At 35.6% G+C, this 16090-nt stretch overlaps 2 protein-coding genes across 14 annotated transcripts; one reads left to right on the forward strand and one right to left on the reverse strand.

The window, feature by feature from the left end:
- Positions 1-1300: 1300 nt before the first annotated feature.
- On the reverse strand, positions 1301-9608 carry LOC105632051 (Leucine-rich repeat protein kinase family protein). 13 transcript variants are annotated; one of them, XR_002284159.3, is made up of 13 exons: positions 8746-9607; positions 7304-7568; positions 6465-6627; positions 5628-6342; positions 5095-5524; positions 4813-4994; positions 4062-4221; positions 3629-3856; positions 3178-3528; positions 2522-2623; positions 2140-2379; positions 1834-1885; positions 1301-1645 (listed from the first exon to the last, which is right to left on the reverse strand). XR_002284159.3 is itself a non-coding variant. In XM_012214327.4 (13 exons), the coding sequence occupies exons 1-13, from the start codon at positions 9300-9302 to the stop codon at positions 1639-1641; spliced, it is 3426 nt and encodes a 1141-aa protein (XP_012069717.1). In that variant the 5' UTR covers positions 9303-9608; the 3' UTR covers positions 1301-1638. The 13 variants fall into 13 exon arrangements, 7 of the variants coding, with proteins under 7 accessions (XP_012069717.1, XP_012069716.1, XP_012069718.1 ...); XR_001046757.4 differs by having other exon boundaries at positions 1301-1650; XR_002284158.3 differs by having other exon boundaries at positions 2116-2379.
- Positions 9609-11814: 2206 nt separating this feature from the next.
- DMC1 (DNA repair (Rad51) family protein) lies at positions 11815-15810 on the forward strand. Its single transcript, XM_012214325.4, has 15 exons — positions 11815-12060; positions 12175-12257; positions 12863-12954; positions 13036-13107; positions 13225-13263; positions 13408-13465; positions 13572-13617; positions 13712-13757; positions 14138-14199; positions 14325-14391; positions 14473-14565; positions 14655-14723; positions 14810-14888; positions 15105-15271; positions 15525-15810. Exons 1-15 carry the CDS (start codon positions 12044-12046, stop codon positions 15567-15569), a joined length of 1035 nt encoding a protein of 344 aa, XP_012069715.1. The 5' UTR covers positions 11815-12043; the 3' UTR covers positions 15570-15810.
- The last annotated feature ends 280 nt before the right edge of the window (positions 15811-16090 follow it).

Raw genomic sequence — 16090 nt, forward strand, 5'->3', positions numbered from 1 at the left:
ATAATGGATATAGTAGGAGATAGTGACAGCAAATCTTGTGCTATGAGTATGCAATGACCCTTATTGTACGGATAAAGTAAGGAGATTTTGAAAAACAGATAGAAATATTTTGGTCAACATAAATAGAGAATATATATATAAATATAAATATATTGATTTAGAGGTCTTTATGGGATTTTTCTATTAAAGATAGATGATTAAAGTGATAGGGGGAACTTATACAAGATACCCAAAGAAAAAATAAAAATAAAAAGGATTTGATTTTGCATGATACTGGAATTATGATAACAAATGGCACACAAATGTAGCATATGATGCCGCGAGCGAGATACGTCAAACACGCGTAAAACCAACCAAATGTGCCTGAGCCCGAGGTCCCCATGCTTATCCTCCTACTTACAACATATTTATTTATTTCTAATATTTCAGAGTTTTTGATGGGTGTGCCCTGTTCCCCAAAAACCTATAAGACAATAAATTATTAATAAAAAACTGAGTTAATTGAAGGGGTAGACTGGTCCCCTTACACAGTAATACTGTAAGTAATTGTGTAACCTGGAGGAAGCATTTACTTGCTGTCTCTGGGTAGCAAACTTACAGAATACATGCAGTGCAGGTTACATTTTAGGGGTCACATAAAAGGTAACAAACAGCTGTGAGTTTGGCAATGTCTATCACATGCCAATGTAAAACAAAAACATGACAAGATTTGGAAGTGGGAGTGGGGATCTTTTCCTTTACTATTAAAATGTTTTAGAGCACTTCTCCATCTTATATACAGACATTGTTATCATTATTAACGATTGCGAATGAAAAAAAAAAAAATTAAAAATTGAATACCTTTTTCTTTTAGCAGAAAGAAGGTTAAATGATTACAAACACCTGAACGGAACAAGTCAATGGACAGGTTGGATCGCAGATTAAGATTATCCGTCTAAGTGCAGTTATAATCAACAATGTGGCTTCCACTTCTTTTCGCGGTTTGTCAATTGGTTAACAAAAATTATTTTTCTCAAATGATTTTGGTGCTTACCTTTGCCTTTCATATGAAATAGAGCCAAACTTTTCTAGTCATACGCAAGTACATCGGTCGGTACTACTGTTTTCAAAATTTAATTATTTAATCTCTCAATCCGTTACATCTACTTCGTTTTTCCATTAAATTCACTACTTTGTCAAAAGAATTGAATAATCGAAAGACTTTTTTATAAAATTTAAAAATAAGATATTTAAATACAGCCAATAAATTAAATAGTAATTCTCTCTTATTTGCTTTTACGCCATATGTGCATTCATCAAAGAAGGTAACAATATTTCACTAGCAATTAACAAAATAATAAAGTCATGACAAATATGAAACCGTGTAACTACAAAATTAATAGGGATCTGACTCTGTATTTGAATATAATCAAAGGACTAATAGTAATTCACCCTATGAAATAATCAACATAAACCCGAGCTGGACAAGAGAATTTGCAACTAACCTTATAAACCTGAACCCTAGAACCACAAAAAAACACACTTTCCCATAATACCAGCATAAATTATCTGTCTTGCACTAAAACCGGGGAGATGAACTCAACAGAGTACTCCATCAGTTGCCAATAACTTTACCTCAAGAAGAAGGGGCAACTCCTGTTAGCCCCTGCCCTAAACACAATACAATCAATATATAAATAAAAATTAATTCAAACAACTACCATAACGTGTATAAGTACATCGTGTTTTCGCCAGCATAATAAGTCCTCAATATTCCAAGCTGGGTTAAGTTAATCCAAAGCTGCTAATAAGTCAAAATTGGAGAGCTCTAATAAATTAAACAGTTCAACTTACAATGGACAAGTATGGTGACGCCTAAGCATTGCACAATCGAAAATATACCTACCTACAAAATTTACAGATCTTAATTAGATTACAAAGGCAGCAATTACCAATTTTGTATCTAATCCTGGACATTACTCGGAAAGATAAAGCTGAAAGCTACCTAAGCCTAAAACTACAATGATGGTATAACTCAAGGAGAAATGCGGACAATTGGATCCTCGAATAAATATTAAATATTGTAAAACAACATCCTAGGGCTACAAAAATTTCAGAGCCGAAGCAAGTTATTACCTAAAGGTTAATCTAAACATATACCTAGCTCTGTGAACTAGTGAAAGCACCTGTATGCACACGCAACAATTCATAGATTTCTGCTGCTGTAGGGCGATTAGCTGGACTTCCCTCTGTGCATTGCCGGAACAAATCAATAAGGAATCTAAGAGTTTCTGATTCAGCCTCAGGTCCTGCCAACTCTGAGCCAGACCCTGTCGCTGCTGGCTCATGCATTGATGCCAACGTTTCCAATTCATCCGTCAATGGTGGTCGTTTGCCCGCCTGTTTTGTTCAAGAGTAAAAGAAACTGTTTAAACAAAGGCAAGAGGATCAAGAAAGAAAGAGAGAGAGAGAGAGAGAGAGAATTAAGAACTGTATCTACATCTACAATTTTGTGGTATCTGCAATTATCCATGAGACAAACCTGAAGTAGTTCATTAATGTGGAATTCAGATAAACCAGAATAAGGAACTTGCAAGGTCAATAATTCCAAAAGTAGGCATCCATATGACCAAATATCCACCTCCTACAACCAGATAGAAGTCACATTATATAATATCCAAAAAAAATATTGCATAATCAAATGCATCAAAGATTCTTGCAAATATATAAAACAGCATATGATCTTTCCAAACAAAACCATCATTGAGGTTGTGCAGCAAGTGGTCTGCACCACTTTCTATTTTTCCAAATGAAACTGGATGACAAATCAATTAAGTTTTACAGTATAAACAAACCAAAAAAAAAAAAATGCCATGATAAACATGGTGATTAGAGTTCTGCATGGCAGCTCCTCACATTATTTTACTACAACGATGAGAATCCTAGTTTTCCTCCCAGCATCTCTTTTCTCAAATCAAGGTCATAAAAAGTATAATTTACAGCAGAAACTTATAAGAACGTAACTAAGAATTCTATGTTCATGAATTCATTCTTCTACTTAGCATACAACTTGTGAGGAACCTCACGCAGTTATCACATGAATGTAATAGAAAAATGAATGACCAAATTGAGAAAACCTATAAGCCAGGCATTATGAGCCACCAATTAAGAAATCTTAAGTCAAAAGAAGCATCATACCAGACCATACTGGTTAGATTTATGCATTGCCTGCAGAACCTCCGGAGCCATCCAACGTGGTGTTCCAACACAAACATTAGGTGGAGGTATTCCTCTATGAGCAATACAACATGTATGCAAGAATGACCTAAGAGGCACAGCTCTGTCAAAATCACAGAGCTTAACAACAGGCATTCCATCAGCTCTCTTATTGTCTAAATCAATCAATATGTTTTCACTTTTCACGTCACGATGTATGATGTGTTTTGAGTGCAGCTCTGCCAATGCACATGCAACATCTCGAGCAATACACAGGGCCAACTCCATTTGCACATGCTTCTCACCAGCTTTTGACATATTCTCTATGTAACTCTGTTGCATGAAGCAAATAATCAGCAATGCAGGTACAGCAGGATATTGAGCAAAGACATGATAACATTCACCAGCTAAAAGAGATTAGAATGATAAACACCTTTAAAGATCCCCCCTTAATATGCTCCATCAGAATTGCAGACTGCAATATCTGACGCTCTGGTTTTCCATCTTCTGAACGAACCCACTTCGAACATATCTGATGTCCATACATTTCAACTATGCAGGAATGATGCAAAGTACCTAAAATTCTTACTTCCCCAATGCATCTGTACTCGAAATCCCTAATCTCATCCACTGAAGTCCCACAAATCTCTAAGGTATGCACCTGCAACATCCAATAAGACAACATATCAATTGTTTGCTGGGAAATTCTGATTGGATAAAAATGATAATGAAATAGCAAAAGAATATTTTCATACTATTTTCTTTAAAAAAATCAATGAGCATCAAGTAAAATTCAACAAAAATATCAGAGTAATTTTTCTGCTTAGTGACGATACAAGCCTGAAAAGAATTTTAGGGAAACATGCCTTTGCTGCAGCCTCAACTGATCCAAGCTTGCACTGAATGACAGTACTAGAAACTGTCTTTTCTAACTCATCACAAGTTGAGAAGGAAGTCATGGAACAACCAGGACCAGGTGTGCTCTCTGTTGAAAGAGGAACTCTAGTCCGACTGAGTGGAATATACCTAAAGCAACAAACAAACCCATCAGAAACATGGTCTAAAATCAGATATAAAATAGACAAAGAGAACAGATTACAACAATCAAATTATCTTTTATGTTGTTTGTAAGCAAACAAAATTGCTTTAACATATTCTCATAGTTCCACATACTAAAACATCTGAATTGTCAAATATTTTATGCATTGCTTTTTCAACTCCTTTTACTACAATCCAAATCCACTCAAGTTTTCATTATCAAAGAAAATAATTTAGAAGCTGAAGAGCATACTAAAATAGTGTGGCTTGGCTATACTATGCTTACTTTCCAGACCAGGAACAGAATTGGTTGAGACAAAACCAAATTAATGAGCACAATACATCAGAACTGACTAAACTTTACATGGAACTGAATCTAAATGGTTTATCCACAAAAGTCTTCTAGTCAAACACCAAAAGCTTCGATTTTCTTCATTGAGTAGAAGGAATTAAACCAAAATCAATGTTGTATGATGCTTAGATGATAAAACATAAGACTTCATAACCATCCATATTCAGACCATACCTAACAATGCAGTAAAAATTACCATGAACTAATTAACATTTATTATAACTGACCTGCAAAAATATTCTGGATCAGTCTCTTCTCTTATATCATGTGGACGGCATGCATCAACCAACATACGAACCAATGAATCACCCCTCTGGATGATAATAGTATTCCAGGCATGTGGCACAAAGTCAAGGTAACCCCTGACAAGTTCGCAGGGTATTGGTGGCTTCATACGATCACATAGATACTGAATCAAACCAAACTTTTATTAGATTATTATAACCGAACAGTAATGCAAGCAACATAGAATTCAACTAACATATAGTATAATTACAAGAAATAATTACCTTCATCAGCAACGCTCTGTGCCTACACACGCCAAACTGCAAATAACCTAGAGGAACTACAATGGAATTTCTTCTCGCTTTCACAGAACGTAAAGATTTTTCACAGAGATCAGAGAAAATGATCTCGTCTGCATTGCCCAGAATATGTTTTGTGGATGTATTAATATTGTCATCATTTCCTGTTGAACATGTGCAAACAAATGGCCTCATATAGTTTGAACCAGATACAGCTTTTCGTGTCCTTTCAACAGTAGAACTTCTGTCACTGCCTCCAAAATGATCAGATACAAAAAGAGCAAGCAGTGACACAATCTGCAAGTTATCAACAGCAACCTTATTCCTCTCCTTGACAAAACCAGTTAATCTCTTCAAGCGGGAGACCAAAGCCTGGGCAGACAAAACTGTAGCATCTAACTTTTCATCCTTCTCCCTAAAGAAAACAACAAGCAATCAGTCTTTTGTATTGAGATATATAAGAATAGTTGCAGCACTGATGATGAAGCTGCTGTCCACATAGGTTTGAATAAAATGACCTGTCCAAAAGAATGACTTCACGTGAGTCCAGATGCAGAATTTGTTCATATCTTCTTAGTGGCATGAAAGGACGGTCACGTCCTGCATCATAAAAGCCATCTGGAATGTGGTCCTCAATGCTACAAAATGAAAGATCACTATATTTGCGGGATAAAATGTAGCTATCTTCTGTTGGTCTTCGATATTTGCATGGTTTTGGATTATCAAGATCTCTATCAGAATGCCTCTTTGACTTAAAAATGGCTTTGGTTTTTTCAGAAGATGAACCTTCATCTTGCGAAGAACATTCATGTTCCCCATCTTTACTTATAGATTCAAGGTCACATGAGCAATTCTCTAAGTGAGGCTCTTTTTTAGAACTGGTTCTTTTACCCTCACCATTAACCAGCAAATCTGCAGATTCAGTTTCACCTGAACCTACTACTTTATCTTCATTATCATCATCCAGACCTATGATGGCAGAAGTACCTTCTTGAAAAGTTTCAGAGGTCGTCACATTGAGGGCGTCCAGCTTGCAATTTCCACTCTCCTTAGAATTCAATAATTCAGCACGCCCTTCTCCCTTCCACTTCCTACTGTTGTTTAAATGTTCTTGGCGAGCTTTTCGTTGCAAATAACGCTGCCGCTTCCATCGCTTACTTGACCTCCGTGCTGCATAGCATCTGTTATTTGATGAAGATCCACTTACTAGGCTTGATGTAGCATTATGAGAGCCTGCATTCATTCATGATAATCAAAAAGGCTGGTTTGACATAACCACAATATAAAACAAAAGATTTCAAAGAAAAAGTCAAAACATCAGAGGCATTTACATAAAATGACCTAACAGCACTAACCATTACAAGACAAACTTCTGTCTTCAGATTGAATGGAATTTTCATATACATCCATTTCAACCAAAGAACTGATGAAATCATCATTTGACAAGTCCTTGCCATTTCCTTCCAAATTGCAACATATCCATGAAGGTATTTGAGAACAACTGATAAGCTTGTTGTACTAGAACAATATATATCAAGAAGATAAATAAATGAGTTAGATTTAGAAAAGGAAACACAATTGCAAATGATAAACCAGAATCATCCATTTCCAACGAAAAAGTTGGACAAAATGCATGACACGAACATTTAAAGCACGCAGAGCAAACATAAAAATGACCCATCTTGAAAAATAGCCAAGTGAGCTGACATCATCTTTCATTTGTAAACAAAACCATAAGACAGCTACTGCAATTAAGAATCCCCAGAGAATTAGAAGTTACAGAAATAATAAAATGATAAAAAAGTGAGACAGATGACACCATCAAAACAAGAATTTACAAGAGTGACGAAGGTTGGCTCAAATAGGTGGTAGTTGTTCTAGGATAGAAACAGACTAAGCATGATTCAGAAAGAATCAGGAATAATATGAAAAGATATTGAATTTCTTACAATTTGACTAGAGACATAGGACCTAAACTTAGAATCGCCAAAAGTCTGAAGTGGCTTAACATAAGATGTTTGGGTAACAAATTGAAATAGCAAATGGCATAGTTAAAGCCTCAATATAAAATTGCCACACAAACAATAATAAAATTAAAACAGATGACAACAAAGTTGAACAAATGGAAGTACATTACTATCCTCCCCTAAAGATTATGAAAACAGATGACCCATTGTTTGTCACAGAAAAGTACCTGAAGATTTAAATACTGGAGGTTATGCATTAACCCAAGTTGAAGAGAACCCAATGAAGTCAACCTATTGTTTGACAGGTCCAGGTTCTCTAATCTTTGCAACATGGACAACTCTGAGGGAAGTTCTACCAATTTATTATTAGCAACTTTTAGTGTTATCAAGGCCGTTAAATGAGTGATTTCAGCAGGCAAAATTTTTATCTTGTTGAATGAAAGGTCCAAGTACTCCAAATTTTCTAAGCAGCCAATTTCTGGAGGAAGATATCTGCAGGAAAGAGAACAGTAGAACACACAACATCAAAATTTTTGTTCAAAACACTGGCACATCCATATGCAGCCACTTAAAACTGTGAAGTTGAGTTGCGTAGATCACATTACAATTTTGACTGCTAACACTGACAATTACTCAAGAAGCTACAAGCCTAAACAAAACAGAATCTTGATAGAAGGACAATAAACGGGTACAAGATTGACTTGAATTTGCCGAGGTACAGAGGAGAAAAAACTACCGCATAGTTATTAAGGCTTAACAATCTAAAAACAGTTGTTTTGCAGAAGCTGTAATAAAAAGGCATATTTTATAAGTGATCACAGTTTTCTAAGCACCATTCAAATAGAAAACTACAGACATTCAAATATGATAAACGCAGTGTTCATATACCTCTCCAAACCATGTGATGCATATCAACTTCTCTCATTAATTTTATCACTTTGCTTCAGCACTACTAAACTATCCATGTTTTCCATTCTGATTTATCTTTTACTAACTTCTTATTATTTTCTGCATATTTTAGAAGTTCCCCATTTAACTCATTGATCAGCTTAACTATGTGAATAGGAAAAATTTCACAAGGCCCTTAAGATTTCCTAAACTACCTAGTCTTTCCCTTCAACAAAGTAATCACATAAATATGTTACAAAGAAGCATTAAACATTTAAATTTAGATCCACAACTAAAAAGACCCATTTTAAACTACCATAGGTGCAACACTGCCACCGCCACCATAAAAAAAATAAAATAAAATAAAAAAATCTTTCAGCTACTACACACTGATATACAGTCAACATCTGAATTTTGCAATATTTATGAAATTTCACCTCGTATGATTGATATAAATTAGTTATTTGTATCATAGAAGGAGTGACTATAAGATCAGCCAATGAAGAAAAGAATCAAAATATCTGATACAAAGAGTAATTCTACGTTGATCAAATACAACCAGCCATTGTCACTGTCATTCTTCAAAGGGCATATTAATTAACATCAACAAAAGTTGACACGTCTAACATAAATAAGAAGCGTCACTTTAATCAACATAAAGGAAGTATTTTTACTTCTTTGGCAATGCCACCAAAACACTGCCCATTCAAGCTCAAAAATAAATGAAATGTAAGGTTTCCCAAGTTCCTAACCACAAAACGTAAAACACTTGCATGCTTACCTTATGGAGAAATGGCAGACAGAAAGTTTGTTCAAGCACTTCAACCCAGCAATCTCACTTAGAATCGTGAAAACCGAAGGCTTTGGCGGAACTTTCGACAGCTCAAGCTCCGTCAATCCTTTCAATTTATTCAAACCCAAGCTATTCAGCCCCAAAGATGATACTTTCACTTGCAAGCGCTCCAAACCCACTAAATTCCCGAATTCAAGCGGAAACAAATTCAACTCATTTCCAAAGAACTTCAACGTTCTCAATCTTCCCAGCCTTCCCACAGATCTCGGAACCAAACTAAACGCATTCTTGTACAAATATAATTCCTCCAGGGAATCGTCAGCTTTCTCTAATAAATCAAATTCCAAGCTTTTACCTGTAATGTCGAGAACCAATTCGTCATCCACATTATTGTCCCTTTTATTGCTGTCCTCGTCATTCGCCGCCACCACATCTGCGGCCGCCCCCGAGGAATTAACTTCCGTCAGAGTGGATTCCGAAGATCCAGGGTTTTCGAGGTTTACCAAAGGAGTAGAATTGGCCTCGGTGGAATTAGAGCGTTTCATTGGATAATCAAGAAGAGAATTCCTGCGTCAGTTTGTGACCTTTCAAGGAAGGTCCTATGGGGTGGCGAATGAAAATTGAGTGACGTGAACAGGAGAATTACGGGAAATTAGAGGGAAAGTTAGAGAGGAGCGGTGGAAAGAAAGAGGAACAGATATAACAGAACCGCTCCCTTTCTACAAAGTTACGAAGAAGAGAAAACCCTAGAATCTAGAGGCAAACAGCGCAGTAGCTACTATTTTGAAGAGAGGGATTATTTATAAAAGAGGCAAAATTAAAATTTGACCAGCGGTTTCAATAGGGGCACTCGTTGTTTTCGTTATTACCAGACGGCCCATTCTGGCTCACAAAGGCATAGTGTAGTCTTCACGGCGGGTCAAAAAGTAAAACTGTTCAAGAGCGGAGAAATTTGATAAACGCGCTCCCGGCACGCGAGTAAAGGTTTTTTTCTAGATTAATAATCACTTGGATTGCATGTTCTCGCTGAGTACATCAATTCTGCGACTACACGAATTTGCTGGGACACAGAAAGCAGGGATGGGCATTGGGCATTGGGCATTGTGTGACGTGACCAAATAGACCCAACCCTGACTTCGTTGTTAAATGGTGGAAATTTTTTTCGGTGACAACAAAAATTTTCTAAAGAGTATTTTGTTTTGTTAAAAATTATGGAATTAGTAAAATATATATATATATATTGACTGAAATGGTGAATTAATTTTTAATAAAATCAAAGAACATGAAATCAAAAATAAGCGTATGCATTCAACTAGCAGTTTTTGCAAGCACATGAGCCATTTAATTCGTTGACTGTTGAATAAAAATAAAACATGATAACTCAAAGTCAACAAAGAGAGTTTTATGATCCTGAATTATGGAACCAAAACAAGAGTAGAGCTTGGATCATCAATAAGTTGTCATTCTCCAGCAGCAACCGCTGTCCTTGATATCGCTGTTTCAACCAGCTCAACGCTTCCCGCACCCCTATGGCTTCAGCAATCGCTGCACTCGTTACCCTTCCCAGCTTCATAGCTGGACCTCCCATACATCTACCTGCACAGTCTCTCACTATCCAACCCGCTGCTGCATGGCCAATTGGGATCAAAACTTGCATCCACGTTACATTTGAAACCTGTCAAAGGTGGATGCCATCTGTTTTGCATATTACTCTCCCTTGGTACCAACTGCTCTTCCTCTATCGAGTTCGCAATTCCCCACGCATTAAGATAATACTGTACATGTCTCTCAAAAGTTGCTGAATCACCTACTTGCTGGTGCCAAATCAACTTGTTTCTAGCATTCCATAACTCCCAAGCCACAACACAAGCCTCCCCTGTTTTTGCATCATCCATTCGTTGCATTAAGAATTCAAACCATTGATCTAAGCCCGAAACAGTACCCATATATAAATATATATAATATCTATTCTTATAGATATCCAAATTTTCTATCATTTATCATTATAGGAAAGTACTTTTCGATCTAGATATTTTGTAACTTAATTTTCCTGATAAAATATATTTTTATATTAATAAAATGTTATATTCGTAAACTTAGTTTCCAAATTTTTTTTCTGTAAATTTCGATAATAAAAAAGTCAAATTTAATTTCAGCTATAGATTTTTGTTTGAAAATGTTGAATTCAACTCGTGAATAGCAAATACATTTTTATGCGATCTAAATTTGCACGTATTATCTAAGATAAAGTGAAACCGCTTTGACAATATTCCGTTAATACTTTCTATAAAAAAAAAAAAGTTTATAATTAGAATGAAAACGAAAATAGCAAAACCATATGAGTAAGAAATGATTTTATTTTTATATTTGAATAGATCAATAATTTTAATTTATAATTATTTTGAATTCATAGATCTATCAGATATGAATCCAGATTAAATAAGCTTGGAATATTGAAATGGTTAGAAATAAAAAAATTTATAATCATCTCAAAATTATTTAAAATTCACTATTTACTATCCATTTTTTCCCCAAAACTGTTAACAGTATATATTTTCTACTCAAACTTGTTGATTGTCCTATGCTTAAATAGTTACTACAAACTATTTTTTATAAACTTAATTAATAATTATTATATTCTCAAAAAATTAATAATTCTATTAGTTTTCTTTGTGTTTAATAAAATATTTAATGATTTAATCAATAATACTATAAAATTATTTATTTGTTTTTGTAAATAAATTCAGATGGTGCATATTCAGTGTATTAAATCTATATCAACAGTTACTTTTATACTCGTAGTATTGAAAGGAAAAGCATTGAAAAAAATTTTTTCATTTTTTTTTTCGAAAGAACATTTTCATTTTTTTTTAGAAGGTAAATGTACTCATAAAAAGAACATTTTCATTTAATAGAGAAGTTTTTATATGGACAATCACAATATTGGAAAAATACTTGGTCCATTGGGCATCTCTGTAGGTGACGTGGCAGAAACAGAATGGTTAAATACATTAGCTGCGCAAATTTTAACAGGAGGACGGAGATTGGAGAGACGAGAAGAAACTTGCCAAACTCGGATCTGACTATTACGTAAATTCTATTTTAAAAAACTTCGTCAATTCCGATTCCCGCCTTATAATAGAATTTCATGCCATTAAACTGAAAGGGACATTTGACATTTAAATTCAAAATCTCACTTCCTACCTTTCTTAAGCCAAACACCTCTAAATTTCCTCTGTTAGAAAGTGTAAACGACTAGCTGAGATTTTCTTCTTTGAAATCGAAGATGATAGCTGCTCTCAAGTGAGTTGACACAGCCTTTCCCACTATAATTTATCTTTAATTCGGTCAATATCGCATTGTAGCATTAATAAGAAACCTAATTGTTTCTTAAAATCTCCCATTTCCGATGCTTAGAGCCGAAGAGCAAAGCCAGCTACAGCTGGTGGAGCGAGAAGACATTGATGACGAAGAGGACTTGTTTGAAGCCATTGATAAGTGTAAGCTACTTCCATTCTCGACTGTTTTCCACTTGTTTTTGGAATATTTTCTCGCGTCGAGTTAATTTCGTTTTTGTTTGGAAAATTTTGAGCGACTCGCTCGTTTCGTTTGGAAAATTTGAGTTATCTATGTGTTTGCGACGCCGAAACTGCAATAGAGTCTTGGCAGTTCTAGTTTGCAAAGCTTCGACTACAATATTACCGATCATTATCTTCCATTCCCCATTGTTGTGATTTTTCCTTTTTGTTCTTTTTTTGAAAAATACATCAACTGGAGATTATTTCTGCTGAAAAATTTTGAGTAATTCTCTTAATCCTGGAAAATGACGCGTGATCTTTGTCTTGCGTATTGAGTTTTAGCATTTCAAGTTGTATATTGCTCTTCATTTCTGTCTTTCTTTTTTTTTTTTTTTTTTTTTTTATGTGTTTTGTTTATGATTAATTATCCGATATTCACTGGTTTGTTGAGCCCTTGATCCGATATCACACATGATGAATTGGTTTCTCCTTAGCAATTTCACTTCGATTTATCGACACATTGAATATTATTTAGATATTTTATTGTCAGTTTGTTTGTTTGTTTATAACGTCTGCTTTTTTTTTAGTGATCTCTCAAGGAATCAATGCTGGAGATGTCAAGAAGCTTCAAGATGCAGGGATCTACACCTGCAATGGATTGATGATGCACACAAAGAAGGTATAGTTAATTTCATTTATGGTCTTCTTATTCAGGAAGTTTTGGCGCCTTCTGACTGCTACTTTCTCTACTTTTTTCCAGAACCTAACAGGGATTAAAGGATTATCGGAAGCTAAAGTTGATAAGATATGTGAAGCTGCAGAGAAAATAGTGGTTAGTGCTCAAGTTGTATGATAATAAAAATGACATTCAATTCTTAAACTCCATTTCCTATTTGTGGCTTTCGCACTACCAATTCCTTTTTACCTTTCCTTTCCTTTCCTTTCTCAGAATTTTGGTTATATAACTGGAAGTGATGCTCTACTCAGAGTAAGTCTAAGATCCGAGTTTTGCTCTTTTGAATGAGTCAATTATTTAGCCCATTGGTTATTGACATATCCACTGGAAGTCTCAAAGTCATTGCGGCTTCTTTCTTGACAAACATGAAATCTAATATTTATCTGCGTTGAACAGAGAAAGTCTGTGATTCGCATCACAACAGGAAGCCAAGCACTTGATGAACTGTTAGGAGGTAGTCTTGTACTCTTAGATTCTCTGTATTTGTTGGTAGGTGTTAATGTCATGATGTAGTTTGTTAAAATTTATTTGCAACTAATATTTTGTGTTGATTTAAAAAGGTGGTATAGAAACTTCAGCAATTACCGAAGCTTTTGGAGAATTCCGGTGAGGAATTCCATTTCTACGTCGTTTTGTTGATAGCTTTATTGCCATTTTCAATCATAAAAGTAGCATAATTTTCCCTTATTTATTACTCCAGATCTGGGAAAACACAGCTTGCCCATACCCTTTGTGTTTCCACACAGGTTTCTCTCTTACCCTGTTCTTTGATGCATGATTATACTCTGAAGAAAATTTGGTATATTCTTCCTTCAAATGAACGAAAGAATCTAAAAGAGATTTTGATAAATAGGCATATACTAGTGGATTAGTGATACTGAAATCTTTTTACCAAAAAGGTCGAGTCAGAGTATTACAGTCTTGCTATGATTTATCTATTCATGAATTTGAGGTTGCATTCCAACAATTCTCCTTGCCTTTATGGTTCAACCATCCTTCCTCAGGAATGTAAAAACGATGTATCATTTTGTTGGCAGGGGCCTTGATTTGTGAATTAATGATTAATTATATGCTCAAAAAGTTTGCATTAAGTCTTTCAAAATAAACATTTCAATTGCCTTTGCAGCTTCCTTCTAACATGCATGGTGGGAATGGAAAAGTCGCTTATATCGATACCGAGGGAACTTTGTATCCTTGATTTTACCTTTTCGAAGCGTTTGGAGAGGCAATATGCCTTATGTTCCCTTTTCATAAAATCAACTCCATATGACATCTGTTCACTCTTCTGTTTTCTTAACTATATGCACTTGCAGCCGGCCTGATAGGATTGTTCCAATAGCTGAAAGATTTGGCATGGACCCAGGGGCAGTCCTAGACAATGTAAGTATCAAGTTGTTGTGATATCAACAGTTGACCTGTGAAGAAGCTCATTCTCACTTTTTTATTCCGTGGATGTGAAAGATCATCTATGCTCGTGCATATACATATGAGCATCAGTATAACCTGCTTCTTGGTTTGGCTGCCAAAATGTCTGAAGAGCCATTCAGGCTTCTGGTGAGTTTTGAACTATACATCTACATGTTATCCTAGTGTAACAGTATTAGGACGGTTTATGGATGTTGTTTCGTTTGAATATAATTCAGATTGTGGATTCAGTAATTGCACTCTTTCGAGTGGATTTCACTGGTAGAGGAGAACTCGCAGAGCGCCAGGTAACATAACAAGCTTCTTAATAATGATTATGTCAACTCGTATATAAAACCTATCTGTCCATTAACGAGCCTGTTGCCTTTTACAGCAAAAATTAGCACAGATGCTATCCCGATTGACAAAGATAGCTGAAGAATTCAACGTTGCAGTTTATATGACTAACCAAGGTACTCTTGGTCCTGTAAATCTCATGCATGGAAAGCTGAAGATAGCATGCCTTAAAATCTCTCAGTCCATTGTTCTTACTAATCTGTAAAGTTTATATATCTAGCAAAAACTGTTGTTATATGCCACAAGCTCACCTTGTAGTTCTGCAAGTATGGCTTAAATTTATGCCCTTCAGAGGGTACTGGTTAAATACAATTTACAATTCTTGGTTGCAGTTATAGCTGACCCAGGTGGCGGAGTGTTCATATCTGATCCAAAAAAACCAGCTGGAGGTCACGTGCTTGCTCATGCAGCCACAATCAGGTTGATGTTCCGGAAAGGAAAAGGTGAACAACGCGTCTGTAAGGTGTTTGATGCCCCAAATCTGCCAGAAGCTGAAGCAATATCCTTTAACTTACTGTTATTATATTCACTTTATGCTCTGGTTGGTTGATTCAATTTTTCCATGAAAAATTAGTAAAAGCAACATAATCATTGAATTATAGTAAGATTAGATCGTGGATGAAATAAAACCAAAATGGCCAGTGCTTATCTCCTATTCTAACTCGAACTATCACTTGGGATGAAATAAAACCAAGATGGCCCAATAAAATTGCAATTTTTCGTTATCGGTAAGTTATTCTTTACAGAAACACGTATTTCAGATAACACCAGGCGGTATTGCCGATGCAAAGGACTAGAGGAAGTGTGTGCTCCTAGCCTTACGCTGAACAGCAAGAGGCGTAATAGTATAACTGTTTGATTTCCAGTTATCTACTAGTGGATGTATAAGGTTAGAAAAGAACAGATATTTGTTGCTTTAAAAAGTTAAAAAGAGGAAAAGCAAGGGTTAGCTGCCCTTGCGCGTGCTCTACATTTATCCTAAGTTCTTTAATGGGCTCTGTATAGGATGCTTTATAATATAAAATTGCTTTACGTCTATGCTGTGTTTTGATATGCACTTGCTTGATAAATTTTGAGCTTGCTTTAAAAATCTTGGAAGCAGACAAATGGTTATAGCTTCTCCTGATATTTGCCTGCGTTAGTTATGGATCATTGTCTGCGTTGGAGCCTTCTACGCGCTCACGACCAAATCGGGGATAAACTAACTTGCCACTTCAAATCAAGCTTCCTCATGAATAGGGTCAGTGGAACTGTGGAGAGTATCCAAAAAGCTCAACGCCTCGAATTTATGGATGAATACCTGAGGCGTTCTATGGGC

The sequence above is a fragment of the Jatropha curcas genome, chromosome 7, assembly GCF_041381405.1.
Source record: "Jatropha curcas cultivar XTBG-Jc1 chromosome 7, XTBG_Jcur_1.0, whole genome shotgun sequence".
Lineage (NCBI taxonomy): Eukaryota > Viridiplantae > Streptophyta > Magnoliopsida > Malpighiales > Euphorbiaceae > Jatropha > Jatropha curcas.